The following is a 16,591-nucleotide window of genomic DNA, read 5'->3' on the forward strand; positions in this document are numbered from 1 at the left end:
GTCTCAGCAAACCATCTTCTGCTGTACTACCATATGTTTAGTATTTCACTCAATGCAAAAAGACTTTTCTTTTCCTCTTAAATAGGTCTCTGTTTCTAGTTTTCGACGTTTAGCTTTACACATGCCTGCTTCATGGTTCATTTGTCCACACATTTAGGCTGGGCAGCTTTGATCTCATGAAAGGACTCCAACTCCCATGAGACTTTGCACACCGGTCTGTGGCAGAATAATTAAATCCAGCTGTAATGGAAGTGGTTCCCATGAGTCCCTAAAGTGTAGTCCGGTTCCCTCCGGCAAGGTGAAATGCAGAGGTTTTATGGAGGTCGGTGACTGTGGAACAGGTGCGGGTTGTAATGAGGTGGATGTCTGGTGGGATGGTCACATGGCTTAAATAGACACTAGTGTATGACTGGATGACCCTAACGAAGGGAGGTGGCAAATGGAGAAGGCTGGGAAAGAGCGATCAGGAGAAAGCCATTCTGCTCGGGTTCATCTGTGATCGTGGTCCAGATTCACATCTGGGGTCCAGACAGCTAGCTGTGTGTTTTCTGAGCTTTACTTTGCCTCCTGTTTTTTTGTAATCTCTCTCTTCCTCTGTTCTGTGGTTTATTGGTTTTTGGGATAATATCTCTCAGGCATTCAAGCTGTGTCATGATAAAGTGTGATGTCTGTGTGTTCGTTTATATGTGAGCTAATAAAATAAGACTAGTAAATTTAAGCAATCAACCCTTTTTTTTTCAGCATCTTATAAAATAAAAATAACAAGGTTGTTGACAAGATTGCATTTGCGTGTTGTGTGTTTCTGTCTAAATTGTTGAAAGGCAGAGTAAAGGGGAGGACTAGGAGTAGCAAAGGAATCAATTATCGATTTATTTATTAAAAAGTGCAAATGTAAATAAAGTGAAATAAAAATAAAATTGCTTCCAAAATAAAACTTTGTTTACATAATATGTGTGTGTACTACTGTGTATATTTAGAATGTATATATATAAATATATATAAATACACACACGTGCATGTATATATTTAAGAAATGTATGTAATATATATTTATATTTGCGACTGTGCTTGTAATTTATTATAATAATTAATTATTTTGTTCATATATATATATATATATATATATATATATATATATATATATGTATGTGGTGTGTGTGGGGTGTGTGTGTGTGTGTGTGTGTGTGTGTGTGTGTGTGTTTATATATTTATATATTTTTATATATACACACACACACACACACACACACACACAACAGGTGCTGGTCATATAATTAGAATATCATCAAAAAGTTTGATTTTATTTCACTAATTCCATTCAAAAAGTGTGAAACTTGTGTATTATATTCATTTCATTACACACAGACTGATATATTTCAAATGTTTATTTCTTTAATTTTGATTATAACTGACAAACTAAGAAAAATCCCAAATTCCAGTATCTCAGAAAAATTAGAATATAACTTAAGACCGATACACAGAAGAAAGGATTTTTTTAGAAATCTTGGCCAACCGAAAAAGTATGAACATGAAAAGTATGATTATGTACAGCACTCAATACTTAGTTGGGGCTCCTTTTGCCTGAATTACTGCAGCAATGTGGCGTGGCATGGAGTCAATCAGTCTGTGGCACTGCTCAGGTGTTATGAGAGCCCAGATTGCTCTGATAGTGGCTTTCAGCTCTTCTGCATTCTTGGGTCTGGCATATCGCATCTTCCTCTTCACAATACCCCATAGATTTCTATGGTGTTAAGGTCAGGCGACGAGTTTGCTGGCCAATTAAGAATAGGGATACCATGGTTCTTAAACCAGGTACTGGTAGCTTTGGCACTGTGTGCAGGTGCCAAGTCCTGTTGGAAAATGAAATCTCCATAAAGTTGGTCAGCAGCAGGAAGCATGAAGTGCTCTAAAACTTCCTGGTATACGGCTGCGTTGACCTTGGACCTAAGAAAACACAGTGGACCAACACCAGCAGATGACATGGCACCCCCAATCATCACTGACTTACACTGGACCTCAAGCAACGTGGATTGTGTGCCTCTCCTCTCTTCCTCCAGACTCTGGGACCCTGATTTCCAAAGGAAATGCAAAATTTACTTTCATCAGACAACATAAGTTTGGACCACTCAGCAGCAGTCCAGTCCTTTTTGTCTTAGCCCAGGCGAGACGCCTCTCTGACTCTGTCTGTTGTTCAAGAGTGGCTTGACACAAGGAATGCGACAGCGTGAAACCCATGTCTTGCATACGTCTTTGTGTAGTGGTTCTTGAAGCACTAACTCCAGCTGCAGTCCACTCTTTGTGAATCTCCCCCACATTTTTAAATGGGTTTTGTTTCACAATCCTCTCCAGGGTGCGGTTATCCCTATTGCTTGTATATTTTTTTCTACCTCATCTTTTCCTTCCCTTCGCCTCTCTATTAATGTGCTTGGACACAGAGCTCTGTAAAACAGCCAGCCTCTTTTTGCAATGACCTTTGTGTCTTGCCCTCCTTGTGCAAGGTGTCAGTGGTCGTCTTTTGGACAACTGTCAAAGTCAGCAGTCTTCCCCATGATTGTGTAGCCTACAGAACTAGACGAAAAGAGAGATCATTTAAAAAAGGCATTTGCAGGTGTTTTGAGTTAATTCGCTGATTAGAGTGTGGCACCAGGTCTCTTCAATATTGAACCTTTTCACAATATTTAATTTTCTAAGATACAGAATTTTGGATTTTCCTTAGTTGTTAGTTATAATCATCAAAATTAAAATAAATAAACATTTAAAATATATCAGTCTGTGTGTAATAAATAAATAAAATATACAAGTTTCACTTTTTGAATGGAATTAGTGAAATCAACTTTTTAATGTTATTTTAATTATATGACCAGCACCTGTATATATATACTGTATACAACAAGTAGTCCAAAAATGTAAAAGTTGGTTGCTTGAATACTTTTAAAACATTTAGTTTTTGTCTTTGTGTCATGGCCAACAACAAATTTTTGATTGTACATACATTTATGGATAACTTAGGTATCTCAACCCAGGATGGTTCAAGGTTCCTGAAAAAACAACACAACTGATATTTAGGGCACATTTGCATGACCAAATAGAAATATTTTGCACATTTTTGTTCCTTGCTCAGGGTTCTATTTTTAGGGTCAGTTTATAATGAGAAACAGTTACGATGATTTGTGCCTCAGCCTTAAATGTTTTTTAGGGGGTACCTTGGTAGGTATAGTGCACATGTAGAACGTTTCAACTTTGAGACTTATCTTAATGTTTTATAAAGCTGAGAAAGTGTGCTGAGTGTGCTGTTTATCTTTTTTTTTTTTTTTTTAAATCCCCTTACTCTGGGGTTGAGTATCTAGTTGGGCCTAGTTATATATAGCAACCTGAAGTTTTCAATAAATCACTCAAAAAAAAAATTAAAAAATGGCCAAGCAACCTTCACTGTACTACTTGAGATGGATTAGGTTAAGTCAAACTCTAGTTTTATCTGTTTTGTAATGGGATTCAGCTTTTAGATATCATTATTTAAGTGTTTTCCCATTTTCCCTCTGAGAGTGTGTCAAAGCAAATATTGTTTTCTAGCATCCTGCCATGAGACTTTTGTATCTCGCCACCTCTCATGTCTGTGTTTTCCTGTGAGGGTGACAGAAAGAACTGTGGATCTTCTGCAGATGTTGCCATGGAAACCTTAACTACTCCGTTTCACTTTTGACTGCGGGAGAGACACTGCTCATTTGCTGGATATAAAGGTCAAGGGTTGAATGTAGAAAGACAGGACAGGAAGTGCATGTACATAACCTGATTAGCTCTCTAACTGTTCTTCTTCCTCCCTCCCTCTCTCTCTTTCTGATCTTACATAAACACTGTTCTTTCTGTTCCTCATCAAGGTCTTGCTGCAGTCTGATGAGCTTTTGCTCAAATCATTGTGGTAGACTAATATCTGTTTCCACTGCCTGGCCAAACCTGATGTTATGTTATTCAGAACCTCAGCCCTGCATCGTCTACATCAATTCCCTCCTTTCCCCCGGTCAGAAACACACACTCCGCAATCCTCCAAAACCTGATCTATCATGCTTTACAAAGGAATTATCCACTAAAGCTTCAGCAGGGAGGCCCGTTACTCTCATGGTGAAAGTATGAGGCTTCAGCAGCAGCTGTAGGTGGGAGTCCACTTTTAGCAGAGGACACAGATGAGGGACAGGTCAGGTCATTTCCCAGTGGTCATAAACGGAGCCATTAGCAGCCCATTTCAGTTAATATAGACATAATGAAAAGAACATGGCTGCCACACACACACACAAACTCCTGTCAATAAATCTACGCCATCTCCATTTGGTGAATCTGAGTGTGTTAGGGTTACGAGGTAAGCACTGCTCTTTGATGGGCTTTATTGCTTGTGCCTCTTGGGAGTTGTCCTCTTTTTCCTGTGTGTTGGGGGATTTCTTAAGCTAAATTATTCTAGATAGGGGTCTGACCCACCCAACTCCTATAACAGCTCTTTTAAAAACCATCAGGGAAACATTGGAACACTAGAAAGAGTCTTCATTGAGTGAGCTAAAAGGCTGTATGATACGACATTAGATCGCCTCGAACAGTGATTTAGAGATGGTTGGAGATGTTTGTGGATATTAGAGTCTTAATAGTGATTGATAGCTTGTGGCTGGCAGAGCTCATTAGTATGGATACACATTTCTCATTAGTGGTGTATTAGGCACATCTAGCTGTCACCGATTGGACAAATTATAGGAAGGTTCCACTCTGCTAAGAAATGCCAAACATCGCCACCAGACAAACTGTGTGATGGAATCTATCCCTTGTTTATTTAGTTTTTTGTTCTCAGTTTTTATTTTTATCATTGTGCCCTTGAGCAAGACATTTAACCGTGACAAGAAGAGGAGGGAATTATTTTTTGCACTTCATGATTTAAATGAGTTTTGATTTAAGATTCAATTCAACGCATCTCATTGCCTAAAATACTGTACTATGACTGTTTCATCACCTGTGAACACGACACCCTGAACAGAATAAGTTAAGTTACTCAAATTTATTAAATTAAACCTTTTTTTTTCTTTTCAGTTTTTGGCTGAATGAAAAGAATAAAAGTTTCATTTCTGTCACTAAACTTAAAGGGATAGTTCACCAAAAAATGAAATTTCTCTCATCACTTACCCTTATGTTATACTAAACCTGTATGTGTTTCTTTCTTCCGTTGAACACAAAAGAATAAATTTTAAAGAATATTGGTTACCAAACACAGTTGCTGGTAGCCATTGACTTATTGACATAATATTTTTTTCTATATGGTAATCAATGGCTAACAGCAACTTTTTGGTTTCCAACGTTCTTCAGAATATATTCTTTTGTGTTCAGCAGAAGAGAGAAGCTCAGTGTGAACAGGTTACAACTGATTTGAGAAACTGTTGCAGCCATGAGTGAATCTTTTCTTTTCCCTGAATTGTACTGTACTTTAAGGCACTGGAAAGAATCTACAAAATGACAAATTAGTTGTAATTGGCAATTAGAGAGGATGGATCAGCATGCCTGCAGTGTAGACTCTGTCTTGTTACTATGTATTTTTAGGTATCTTGTTTACATTATAATCTCATTTTCTTCAGCACTGGGGAGTGTTTAACAACATAAAGGTGTTGCTTTTTTCCCTCCAGTAAGAGAAGTTGCACAGCAGTGAGTAATTTCAGGCCCACTGTATGTTTAGAGCTGTCTTGCATTAGTGTCTAATATTGTGTAGTTCTGATCCATGTTCATCTGTGTCATCATCTTTTCTTCACATCTTCAGTGAGACAGGCTGGTGTTTATCCCTCCTGTTCAATGAAAGAGTTTTTGGACCAGTATGAGTCTTGAGATCAGAAAGCCTCAAAGCCAGTGAGTGGCCTCACTTTTTCCTGAATAGAACAAGTGAGGTTCATGTAATCTTAACAAACAGGCAAGCATTTCCACAAACAAACACACACACACACACACACACACCTTCAGTGAAACGTTTGGACTGTATAAAAGCCTGAATGCGGTTCTTTTATGTCGGTCCAGTTCAAGTGATCTTTAGCGCCCTTAATTTCCACAAATAAGGCTTAGACCAGACAACACACACACAGACCACACACACTGGCCGTCCTAACATTCATTAGATCAAACTTTTTCTTTCTTTCTCCTTTTCCTTCTTGCCCTCCTCCTCTTTTTTCTTATCGTTCCATCTTATCCCCTGCTCTTTCGTGTCTTTCCTCTTCTCTCACTCTTTCTGTCTGTTTCATGGTCTAAGCTGAGCAAAGTGGGTAAATCTGCAGATCTGCTGACAGCTGCCTTTGAGAGAGGCCCACAGAAGGGGGGACGAAAACAGCACAGAGGTGCACAGATGAATGGAGCTTTGATTTTTGAGTTGTTTCGAGTCTGTGGACTTGGGCACAGATAATAAAGCTGTCGGCCCAAATTACATAGAATTGTGAGCAAATAACATTTCTTAAGTTCATCTTTATTTCCTGTTTGGTTTGTTTTTAAGTTTGAGAAAGGGATGTGGTTTCTGAAAGGTCAGTTTGCCCTCTAGTTAGTTTTCTCGGTGTCTGGCCGGTCGTCTGTCCTCTCTGCGGTGAGTGCTGCTTAGTCACTGTCTGATCCTTCTCTGGGCTGAACAGTACCACATCAGTCTCTCTCTCATTCTCTCTTTCTCTGTGTTTTCAAATGTTCCCTTTCTTTCATTCTTCCTTTCTTCCAGCCTGCCTTTGTTTCTGCCTACTTTCCTGCCTGTTTTACTTCCTTCTGTACTTTTTCTTATGTCTGTACTTTTTTCTTTGTCTATAATTTTTCTTAATGTCTGTACTTTTTCTTTCTTTGACCTGGAAACTCCTGTCACCAAGACAAATTCCTTGTGTGTGTAAACACACTTGGCAATAAAACCTTACTGATTCTAATTCTTTTTGTCTACCCACCTACCGATATCTACCTACCCACCTTCCTTCTTTATTTTCTTTTTTACCTACCTACTTAATCTTTCTGTCTTGCCTGTCTGCCGACTCCCCTTCCTTCCTCTTTTGCTTCCTTCATGTCTACCTCCCTAGCCACCCTTCTTACTTTCTACCAACTTACCTACCTAACTACCTTCCCTTCCATTTCTTCCTCCCTTATTTCCTTCTTACCTAACTACCTATGAGCCCCACACCACTGTCCACTGCTCTTCTTTCTTTCCTTCATTTCCAACACATTTCAGTCATTGATGAGGATATTCTGGGCTTTTGTACAGAGGGCCACACTCTAGAAAAGTTTGCCTGAAAAGGGTTCCATTCAGTTGAGCAGGACTGTGTCTGCTGCCTCCTCCCTCTCTCTGGCTGTGGATCGTTCTCAGGCCTGAAAGGAGCTTTGACCAGTTCCAGACGACTGGTTCTGCACCATAAAACTCCACGCACATTGATAAATGGGCTTGCCCCACAACGTCGTGAATCTATTGGCATATCCCAGGGCATTTTGGGATTGTCAGACAAGGAGGCAGTCAGTAAGTTAAGCAACACAGACGGTGCAAGAAAGACAGAAAAAGCAGCCCGGCACAGTCAAACAGAGAGACAAGCCTACAAGGTCAGGCTGAAAGACAAGCCAGACAGACTGATTGCTCATATGCAGCACAAAAGCTAGCATTGAGCTTATGTGATAGTTTTCTCTACTGTATAGCTGAGCAAAGATTTGTGTATATATGTGGTTGTTTGTTTCTTTTCATACTGCAGATGTCCATGTTATGGATAGTATGTGATAGGCTCCAAAGATAGCAGCTTATAGGTTTTAAAAAACCTTGCAGCAAAGGGTTTATCAATATAGAATCTCTGCCTTCACTTTACACTTAACACCCTCCTCCACTACCCACACACATGGTCACACTCTGTGAAAGCCGGCTGTGGTTATCACGGTTCACCCTTCGCCTGTCCTATGAGTTTGAAAAATGAATGTGCTTTTGAGTGCTGATCTTGCATTAACCATGAATCCAAGTTACTTTGGAAACCCTGAACTCCAACTTTTAGTAATCCTCTCTTTCTCTTTACTGCAGGGAGTTCCTCAGCTACCGTGTGCAAAGGCCTTATATAACTATGATGGCAAAGAATCTGGAGATCTCAAATTCAGCAAGGGTGACATCATCATCCTGCGCCGACAGGTGGATGAAAACTGGTACCATGGAGAGATGGGCGGGAATCCAGATTCCTTCCCCACCAACTTTGTCCAGGTCATCAAACCTCTCCCACAGCCGCCCCAATGTAAGCCCCTGTATGACCTTGAGCTGAAAGACAAGGAGGCTGACAAGGACTGCTTGCCATTTTCAAAGGTGCTGGACATCTACTCACTGCACAGACCTCATCCTTTATCTTTACTCTCTCATTCACACATACCTTCTTCTATCCACTAGTTCAAAATCAAATGTTAGCACTTTACCATTAGTTAATGCATTGGGTGTCATAAAGTAACAATGAACATTTTTTTGCAGCCTTTTTAGATTCACCCCAAGGTCACTATTCTTACTTTGCATGGAAAAATGAAGCATCATTTCTTTTTTGTATGTTCCACTAAAAATGAGCATAATACAGTTTTTGGAAAGACGTGAGGGTGAATACTTTTGGGGTGAGCTAACAGCACTGCTTTAATGTTGGAGAAGTAAAAACATTTTTCTGCTGCTTGCAACATAGTGTTGATCCTTTCGAGCCATTTGTTCTTTGGAAAGATTTTTATTAAAAAAACAAATGCCTGGCTTTCATTGATGCCTTCGAGTTACACATCTGAACTTTTTAACAACTTGCTGTGAGGGGTTCTGGCTGAATAACAAGAAACCTATTTTTTTTTTCTGTCTGCCCTCAGGATGATATTCTTACTGTGATTCGTCGTGTGGATGAGAACTGGGCGGAAGGCATGCTGGGAGATAAAATTGGCATCTTCCCCATATCTTATGTAGAGGTGAGTCATATCAGTGCATTTTAAAACTATCATTGTTCCTGACGTTTTCACATTTAATATTTTAGATTTATACTCTTCAACTTTTGTTTTGGAAACCTTCAAAATATTCTCCACCCTTTTAAGAGTCTTTCCACCCCCCACCATTTCTGTGTTTCTGCTCTTGTTGAAACACACGTCTCTTTAAGCATCCAGATCTCTGAGATCCTTCAAATTCTTGCTAATTATTTGAGCTGTATTAAACCCTCATCAGCCTTTTCATTTTTCTGACGCAGATCTCAAAACATGAGCAGCCTTGTCTTTAAACACTGCTCTCTTGAATCACTTAACCTCAACAAAACAAGCATAGGCACAAATTATCATGGCTAAACTTCACATGTTGCAGCAGCTTACATCTCACAACACCTCATGTCCCTCCTCTCATAAACATAGGCAAAAACCTTTATGAACCCTGGCAGAGCCAGCGTGAGCTCTCCACCAGCCACGTGTCTAACCAGTGAGAAAAAATAACCATCAAAAGGCATTCAAAAATAGTTTCTTGTCAGAACGGTGCTGCTTGAATAGCATCCCTCTCACGCAGAGTGAAAGGAGAAGGGAGGAGAGGGGCGGAGGCTTTGAGCTTACACAAAAGCCCTGGCAATTTTCTCTAAACTAGACTTTTTCCAAGTGAATGCTTTTGAGAAAGTAATCTCTGATACCGGTGACATCAAAAGTGACATTCACTCAGGTGCTTGGAAGAGAGAAAACGGGGGAGAAAAGGTTTTTCTGATCCCATGCTACTTTCTGCCACCATAAATGTATGTGTTTCCAAAAAATGGAAATGGAATCAGGCACATGTCTCTCTTTGTGGCAGTCATCTATGCACTATTTAATGTCTGCCTGAGTTTGCAAGGGTAACACTGACATACATATGATGAGCTGATCTTGAAGTTTTTATTGCATTTTATTACCGTTGTTCATGAATCATATGAAGTTACCACTTGTTTTGATTCTAGGATTTGCTGTAGCTTCAGGTCTATTATTGTTTGCTCTACTAGTCAAAAGTTTGAGGACACCTGATTCTTCATAAGAAACCAAGCATTCGAATGGTGCTGATCCCACATCTGTTTTTTTTTTGAGCATGATGTCTAATTTCTTTCCAATGTTCTTATCTCATATTGTGCAATTTTATTAATATTTCCACAAATCATATTACGTTATGAATAAATGAATCCATTCAAAGACTGCACCTAAGCACTTTGTAGCTGTATTCAGTATCTGTAGCCGCATTTAATCAGTCTTCATCATGACCTAGATCAGTGTGTGTTTAGGTGAAGTCTGTGTAGGGTTCTTCATGTGATCCGCTGCTCTCATTTGTGTAGAAAGTGAGGCGGTTGCTCGGGGTGATGGGTGTTGCTCTGTCATTAGCTGGAGACTCTCTGTTCATCTGCCTTTGATTTCAGTTTCACATGAAATCAGACTTGGCCTGCAATCCCATCACACCCACCGCCCCACTGAGTCTTTGAACTCTTCCGTCACTTTTTACTCCGTCTCTTCTTGCTTGACACTTTTTTTCCCTTTTGTAGATGGTGAATGTAGCCACATTTAGATGTGCAGATCCAATACTCTCTCATTAAGTCAACTAAATGGCTATTATGTTCAGGGTCTCTTTTGTTGATTAAAGATTCATTACCTTCTCTGTGTACTCCTGCTTCTTTCATTCTCTACAAGTATATCACTCAATGTTAGATTACATTTAAAGAAAGTGTGAGAAATGTGGCCTAGCAGTTAATTCACATGCATATTAAGTGCTCATATGGGCTTTGTGGGTTTGAATCTGGTTCGCAACATTTCCAAAAGTCTAAAATGAGTTACAATAATGATAATATGTGGTATGAAGTATTATTTCCATTCACACTCTCTTCTACTTTCAGTTTAACAGTGCAGCACGACAGCTTATAGAACTGGACAAGCCATCTGAAGGTGGAGGAGACTCCAGTGAAGGACCGTCCTCCTCTTCCTCGGGCCCCCAGGCCAACGGCTCCCAGAAAGCCACTGGAGAGAAGAAGAACAGTAAGAAGCGTCACTCCTTCACCTCTCTGACTATGTCCCATAAGCCCTGCCTGGCCCCTCCACCCCAGAGACACTCAGAGATCAGCGGCCCTGTTCTGATCAGCTCCTCCAACCCCACAGCAGCGGCCCGGATCGGAGAGCTCAGCGGAGGCCTGTCCTCCAGCGCACCTTCACAGGTGAGAGATGATGAATGTATCGACACTCATGCAGTATATCAGAGTACCATATAGCCTTGTGATGGATAGAGAGATTTGGTGATGGGGAAACCGGGTTATGGAAGAAAGGAGAGAATGGTGATGATTATTTCAGCATGATGGTCGCTAACCTCTAAATGTCCTGTTCCTCATCCACTTTTTCTCTCTGCATGTTATATATAGATTAGTACTCATACTGAGTGGTGGTAAGGACATCATTTCTCACTGAGGATGAGCTTCTCAGCTGTGTCCATGGTTACACAGCCTGATAAGTTCAAATGCACTCACACACACACACACTCACACACACACACTCCCAGTAAAGTAGCATCTGCACAGATGTATTTAAAGATAGAAAGAAGAAAGTTTGGCTCAAATCTGACTCCCACTAATGCCTGAATTTGCATATTGAAGTCTAGTCTCAAAGCATATGTGACATGAACACCTAAAACAAGGCTTTCTCATATACTTGGAGAAGTTTGTCTTGTTAGGCTAATGTATGCTGTTCAAATTTCCCCATTTCCCTATTCTTTTTTAGGTGTTGATTGTATGCTTGGTTATAGTATGACTGATATGATTTCAGAAAAAAAAAAAAATAACTTATTGCAAGGCTGGTCAATGTAGCTGAAAATTATTTTTTGATTTTTTTTTTAACCATTTTGATAATATTGTATAAATTTTCTTACTCTCAGTATTCTATAAATGTCGTTATATACACTACCGTACTAAGTTTGTCTGTGGAATTAGTCTCTTATGCTCACCAGTGCTGCTTTAATTTGATCAAAAAATACAGTAACTGTACAAAAATACATTATACAGCTGTTCTGCAAAGTGTTTTTCTGTAGAAACCATGATACGTTTTTTTCAAAACTCTTTGAATAGAAAGTTTCAAATAACAGCATTTAAGATAGATACTACAACTTTTAACTCAATTTAATGTGTCATTTCTGAATAAAAGTTTTTATTTCTTTAAAATAAAACTTACTGAATTTTCAACTGTAGTGTATGCATTTGCTCTGACATGGTTTAAAAGGGTGATTTTTATTTATTTTGTTCTTTGTGCTCTTATTCAGAGAAACCATTATTTCAACAAAGGTTTTTTGTAAAAACTAAACCAGAACAATTCAGTTTCTTGCCCCACCTTACTATAGTGTGACTGTGGCAGTTGCTTGATCTTGACTTATTCAAATTAAATTAGTGCAGTTACAGAGAGAGATTGTATACTGATTGATGAAACGGTAACAGACTGTGTGATTTCACTTTGAGTAACAGAGAAATGTATTGTGCTTTTCAAAGGGTGGTGATATGTTTACTTCTGTATGTTCCTTTAGTAAGCTCACCTTAGCTGACAATAATTGTTGAGTGCCGATGAAATGGCAAGAATGAGGGAATGTGCAACAGTAGTTAAAATGACAAATGGTGGAATTTGTCAAACAGCTACAAATGATATCTTGAAGGGAAAGAAAAGCCAGCATCATGTCAGACATCCTGCCCACACTCCAGAGTTCTGATGCTTGTCCACACCAGCTTACTGTTCTCTCCTGTTCTGTCAGGAGTTACTCTCTCTCATTCCACACAGTCCAACATGCTGTCCGAGCGTTTGAGACCACCGATGCATGACGGCGCTCCACCACATCAGACACTCCCCCAGCACTCGCTCACAGAGTTTACTGCAGCAACCCTGGAATGACAGTCCCTCACAGCTGTTCCACTGGTTGCTGAGCAATGCGGTCTCTAAGGAGATGGTAGACAGACATGTCATTTCATGTAGATGTTCTGCTGAGGAGGAGGTCTCTAAGAATCTTCCAGGAACCAACTTGAAGTGGAAGAAATTCTCTAATTGTTGAACCAATATCTCCGCTCTTCTCATGTCTGTATTAGACTTTCTTTGCAGGTGAATTTGATAGTATAAGAAGCACACTGCTAACTGGAAAATGTTTCTCCCTGATGTTTGTCATCACCTGCCCCCAAGAACCTCTCTGGAGTCCTCTTCTGTGGACAAACACTGAACACACAACAGAAGATACATTATACCTCTGTCGTCTTAGTTTCGGCCTGTCTATATGCTCTTGGATCCATTTTCATGTTCATAAAGGAGCGGTTGAGGCGGGGTGTTGTGAAAGCTGACCCCGATTCGTGCAGATGGAATGAGGAAGCATGTGTGGTGGCTTTAGCGAACATGTGTTAATGCTTTAAGAAAGAGACCGTTTCTCAAGCAACAACAGAATTCGTCATCATTTGTTAATATGAAACCAGCACAGTGTTTTTGTACTCACACCTAGCGAGTATATTTGCACAAGACACCAGTCCATTTCCTGCATGTGTAACCAGAATATTTATCATCTGCAGTCTGTTTATGTGCATCTGTATATATGTCTATAATTGGACTATTTTTTTTGTCCCAGTATTAACTTTACTTTTTCATACTGCAGCATAATGTTTCATTTATTTTTTTCTGCATCCTACTTGTCGTCTTCTTTTTTTCACAAGTAATGTTGTCAAGCAACCAAACAACAGCAAAATACAATGACAATTGATCTGTTGTTTTTGTTATCTAGTACTATAAATATAGGCATCTACTCTCTCTCTCTCTATCTCTCTCACTCTCTCTCTCTCTCTCTCTCTCTCTCATTCTCTCTTCCTTTTTGTTCCTCTCTTGCATGCCCATGTTTTCTCTCTCACGCTCTTTTTAACATTCCTATCTAGGCGTTTTAGTGCTAATAATTATCCAGAACTCATAAAAGCCTATTTGAGCCTGTAAAGTGATCCCCCTCCTGTGTGGCAGCAGTTATGCCCTCTTATGAGAGTGATGTATCTATTTACACGATTTTTGTGACGCATTTAGAATATATGAACCACAGACTTATTGCTTTCTCATATATTTCTGGTTTGAGGGAAAGAAAGAAAGGAAACTGAGGGAAAGAGGCCATTTGGAAGGATGAGGATGTGTAGATGTTTAGAGATGAAAGAGAGTAAGAAGCATAGGCGCCTTTTACATTCGCTTTTTGCCATGGCTGATTTTGTCCCAACTGCTTTATGAAACACAGCAGGGATGCGTCTCTAATTACTGAACAGGAGTTTTCATTTCGTTAGTGTGTGTTTTAATGTTTTGCTCGGTGGTCATTGCGGTTGTCATCAGTGGCAGAAAACAACAGCAGCAATGTTCACTTCAGCACACAACTTTCAGACATGCCCTCTAAGTTTCTGTCTTTAAAAAAATCACAGAACAAAATGCAAATATTTTCCTGTTGTTGTTGTCGATCTTAAAGCTTTAACCTTTTATTTACCACAAAAGAATGTCAGTCACATTAGAGTGAGTAAACGATGACAGAATTAAATTTTTTGTGTTAACTAACCCCTTAATCTTATATGAATTTGGGGGGTTGAATTACAATACGTTACTACTTAGAAAAAAGTATTTGGGAAAGGAAATGTGCATGATTTCAACATTGTATAAAAGGAGGCCTGTACGCAGCTGTGATTATCATCCAGCTGTTGGCTTATTTTATCCAATCCGGCAATCCCTGATGTCATTCTCACCTGCAGGAAGTGGTGTGTCAACAAGAATAACAGTATTTGTGAGAGTTTGTGTGCCCTCCAGTTTGTTCATATCCCACACATTGACTCACTCAGTACCTTGTGCAATCAGACCTGTAGGGTGCGACTTGAGAGGTGATGTACCCTGAAGCTGAGTGGGCCTGTGGCAGGGAGATATGCTGTTTGCGCGCACACACACACACACACACACACACACACACACACACACACACACACACACACACACACACAGACAGACAGATTCACATGTACTTCAACACACTCCTCCAGCTCTTACTCTTTTAGAGATTTCTGTGGAGAAAACATTCAGCTTTAGCTCCCAGGTTAACATGCTCATGGAGAAGAATACTGTTTTAACATTTGGCACAAAAGAGACAAAAACACTGTTAAAGTTAGTACGGAGAAATGCATAATGCATAATTTGTTGATTTGATATATGTATGTATATGTATGTATATATATGTATATGTATATATGTATATATTTATGTATAGCAGTTGTCATGACATTCTCAAGTTTTAAGTATCTTAAAGTTGGCATGAAATATAAATTTGTCCTATTTTCTAAATACGTTATTGATCTTATTGTGAACTATTTATCCATGTTTTTTTTGTTTTTTTTGACCTTGCATTTTTTTAATCATTACTCAATCTTCCGGTGAAATGACATGTCTCTCAGGTGATGTATGACAAAGTTCTTAAAAAAGATCTGTCACTATTTTAGTATCATTGCAACTTTAAGTGTCTTAATACTCTCTGCATAAGCAGACACAACATCCCCTCTTTCTTTATTTAACGTGGAGAGCTTTGTCAGTTCTTACAGATTGTAAATGGTTTGGCCTTTTTTCATGCTCTTTCATTGCCGGTAATGAATTTAGCAGACTAAGCTGGAGAAGCCTGTTGTTTGGGCTTATTGGCTTGGGGACGTTCAGGTCATGAAGTGAGAAGTACAGATCTAAATCTGGACCTGAGGTGAAAAGCGTTGAAAAAAAGTCATGTCATTAATGACAAATGCTACCCCAGGACAGTTATACAATATGCAGAAGGGTTGCATTTCCCTCAGGCACAGAGAGAAGGAGAGAACAGGAAAATTGAATTGAACTTAAAAGTAAATTACGGATGGTATCATTTCTGTATAATTATGTCCATGTCTATTTTCTGATGATGACTATTTTGAGCTCGTCTCTAGATACTATTAGAAGTAAGGTGCAGAGTTTTTCAATTTTTTTTTTTTTTTTTTTTTTTTTTTTTTTGTGGAATGTCTGTCTGAAGACTCTTGTGTCTGATTTGCTGTGGCACAGATGAAGTGTTTTCACTCAAAAAGAGCACATCATTCACTCAGGACCTGATCCAGATATTAAATGTCACAACACAGAACATTTCTGCAGCTACAAATCTGTTTGATTCTGGCATGTTTTGTAGTGTCTCTCAGAGGTTCGGTTTATCCTGAAAGTGTGTGTTTATTTCTGTGGTTTCTGTATGAAGCCCTGTGATCCCAACATCTGAGGGCCTAATATAACGTACACAAGATACACCACCCACACTTGTGATTGCATTAGGTGGTCTATCCATGTGGTATTGATGTTTTCTGACAAAGTCTGGGCATAAAGCTCCAGTTTTTATTCCTGATTTAAGACCTCTTGTTAGTCATAAAGGAAAACTAAAACATGTAGAGACTGTTGCACAGGTGGAGGGATGCAACCTGAAGTGTGACATCTTTGTTTTATGGGTATTTGGTTACGGAAACATGCCATGTGATTGATCACTGACCAAAGACAGCAGACAGAGAGAAATACAAGTTCATGTCACACTTTTAAGAGTCTGCTATATGAAATGATTCAGTATATTATTTGTTTTGCTGACAGT

General features: G+C 39.3%; 1 protein-coding gene across 2 annotated transcripts in view; it reads left to right on the forward strand.

Annotated features, from left to right (window-relative positions):
* LOC109076466 (E3 ubiquitin-protein ligase SH3RF1-like) overlaps positions 1–16,591 on the forward strand; it is a 44,175-nt gene that overhangs the window by 16,225 nt on the left and 11,359 nt on the right. For both annotated transcript variants that reach the window (XM_042777676.1, XM_042777677.1), the window contains exons 3-5: positions 8,030–8,302; positions 8,830–8,925; positions 10,836–11,150. In XM_042777676.1, the coding sequence (XP_042633610.1) occupies positions 8,030–8,302; positions 8,830–8,925; positions 10,836–11,150 (684 nt within the window). The remainder of the gene's footprint in view (positions 1–8,029; positions 8,303–8,829; positions 8,926–10,835; positions 11,151–16,591) is intronic.

The sequence above is a fragment of the Cyprinus carpio genome, chromosome A20, assembly GCF_018340385.1.
Source record: "Cyprinus carpio isolate SPL01 chromosome A20, ASM1834038v1, whole genome shotgun sequence".
NCBI classification, from domain to species: domain Eukaryota; kingdom Metazoa; phylum Chordata; class Actinopteri; order Cypriniformes; family Cyprinidae; genus Cyprinus; species Cyprinus carpio.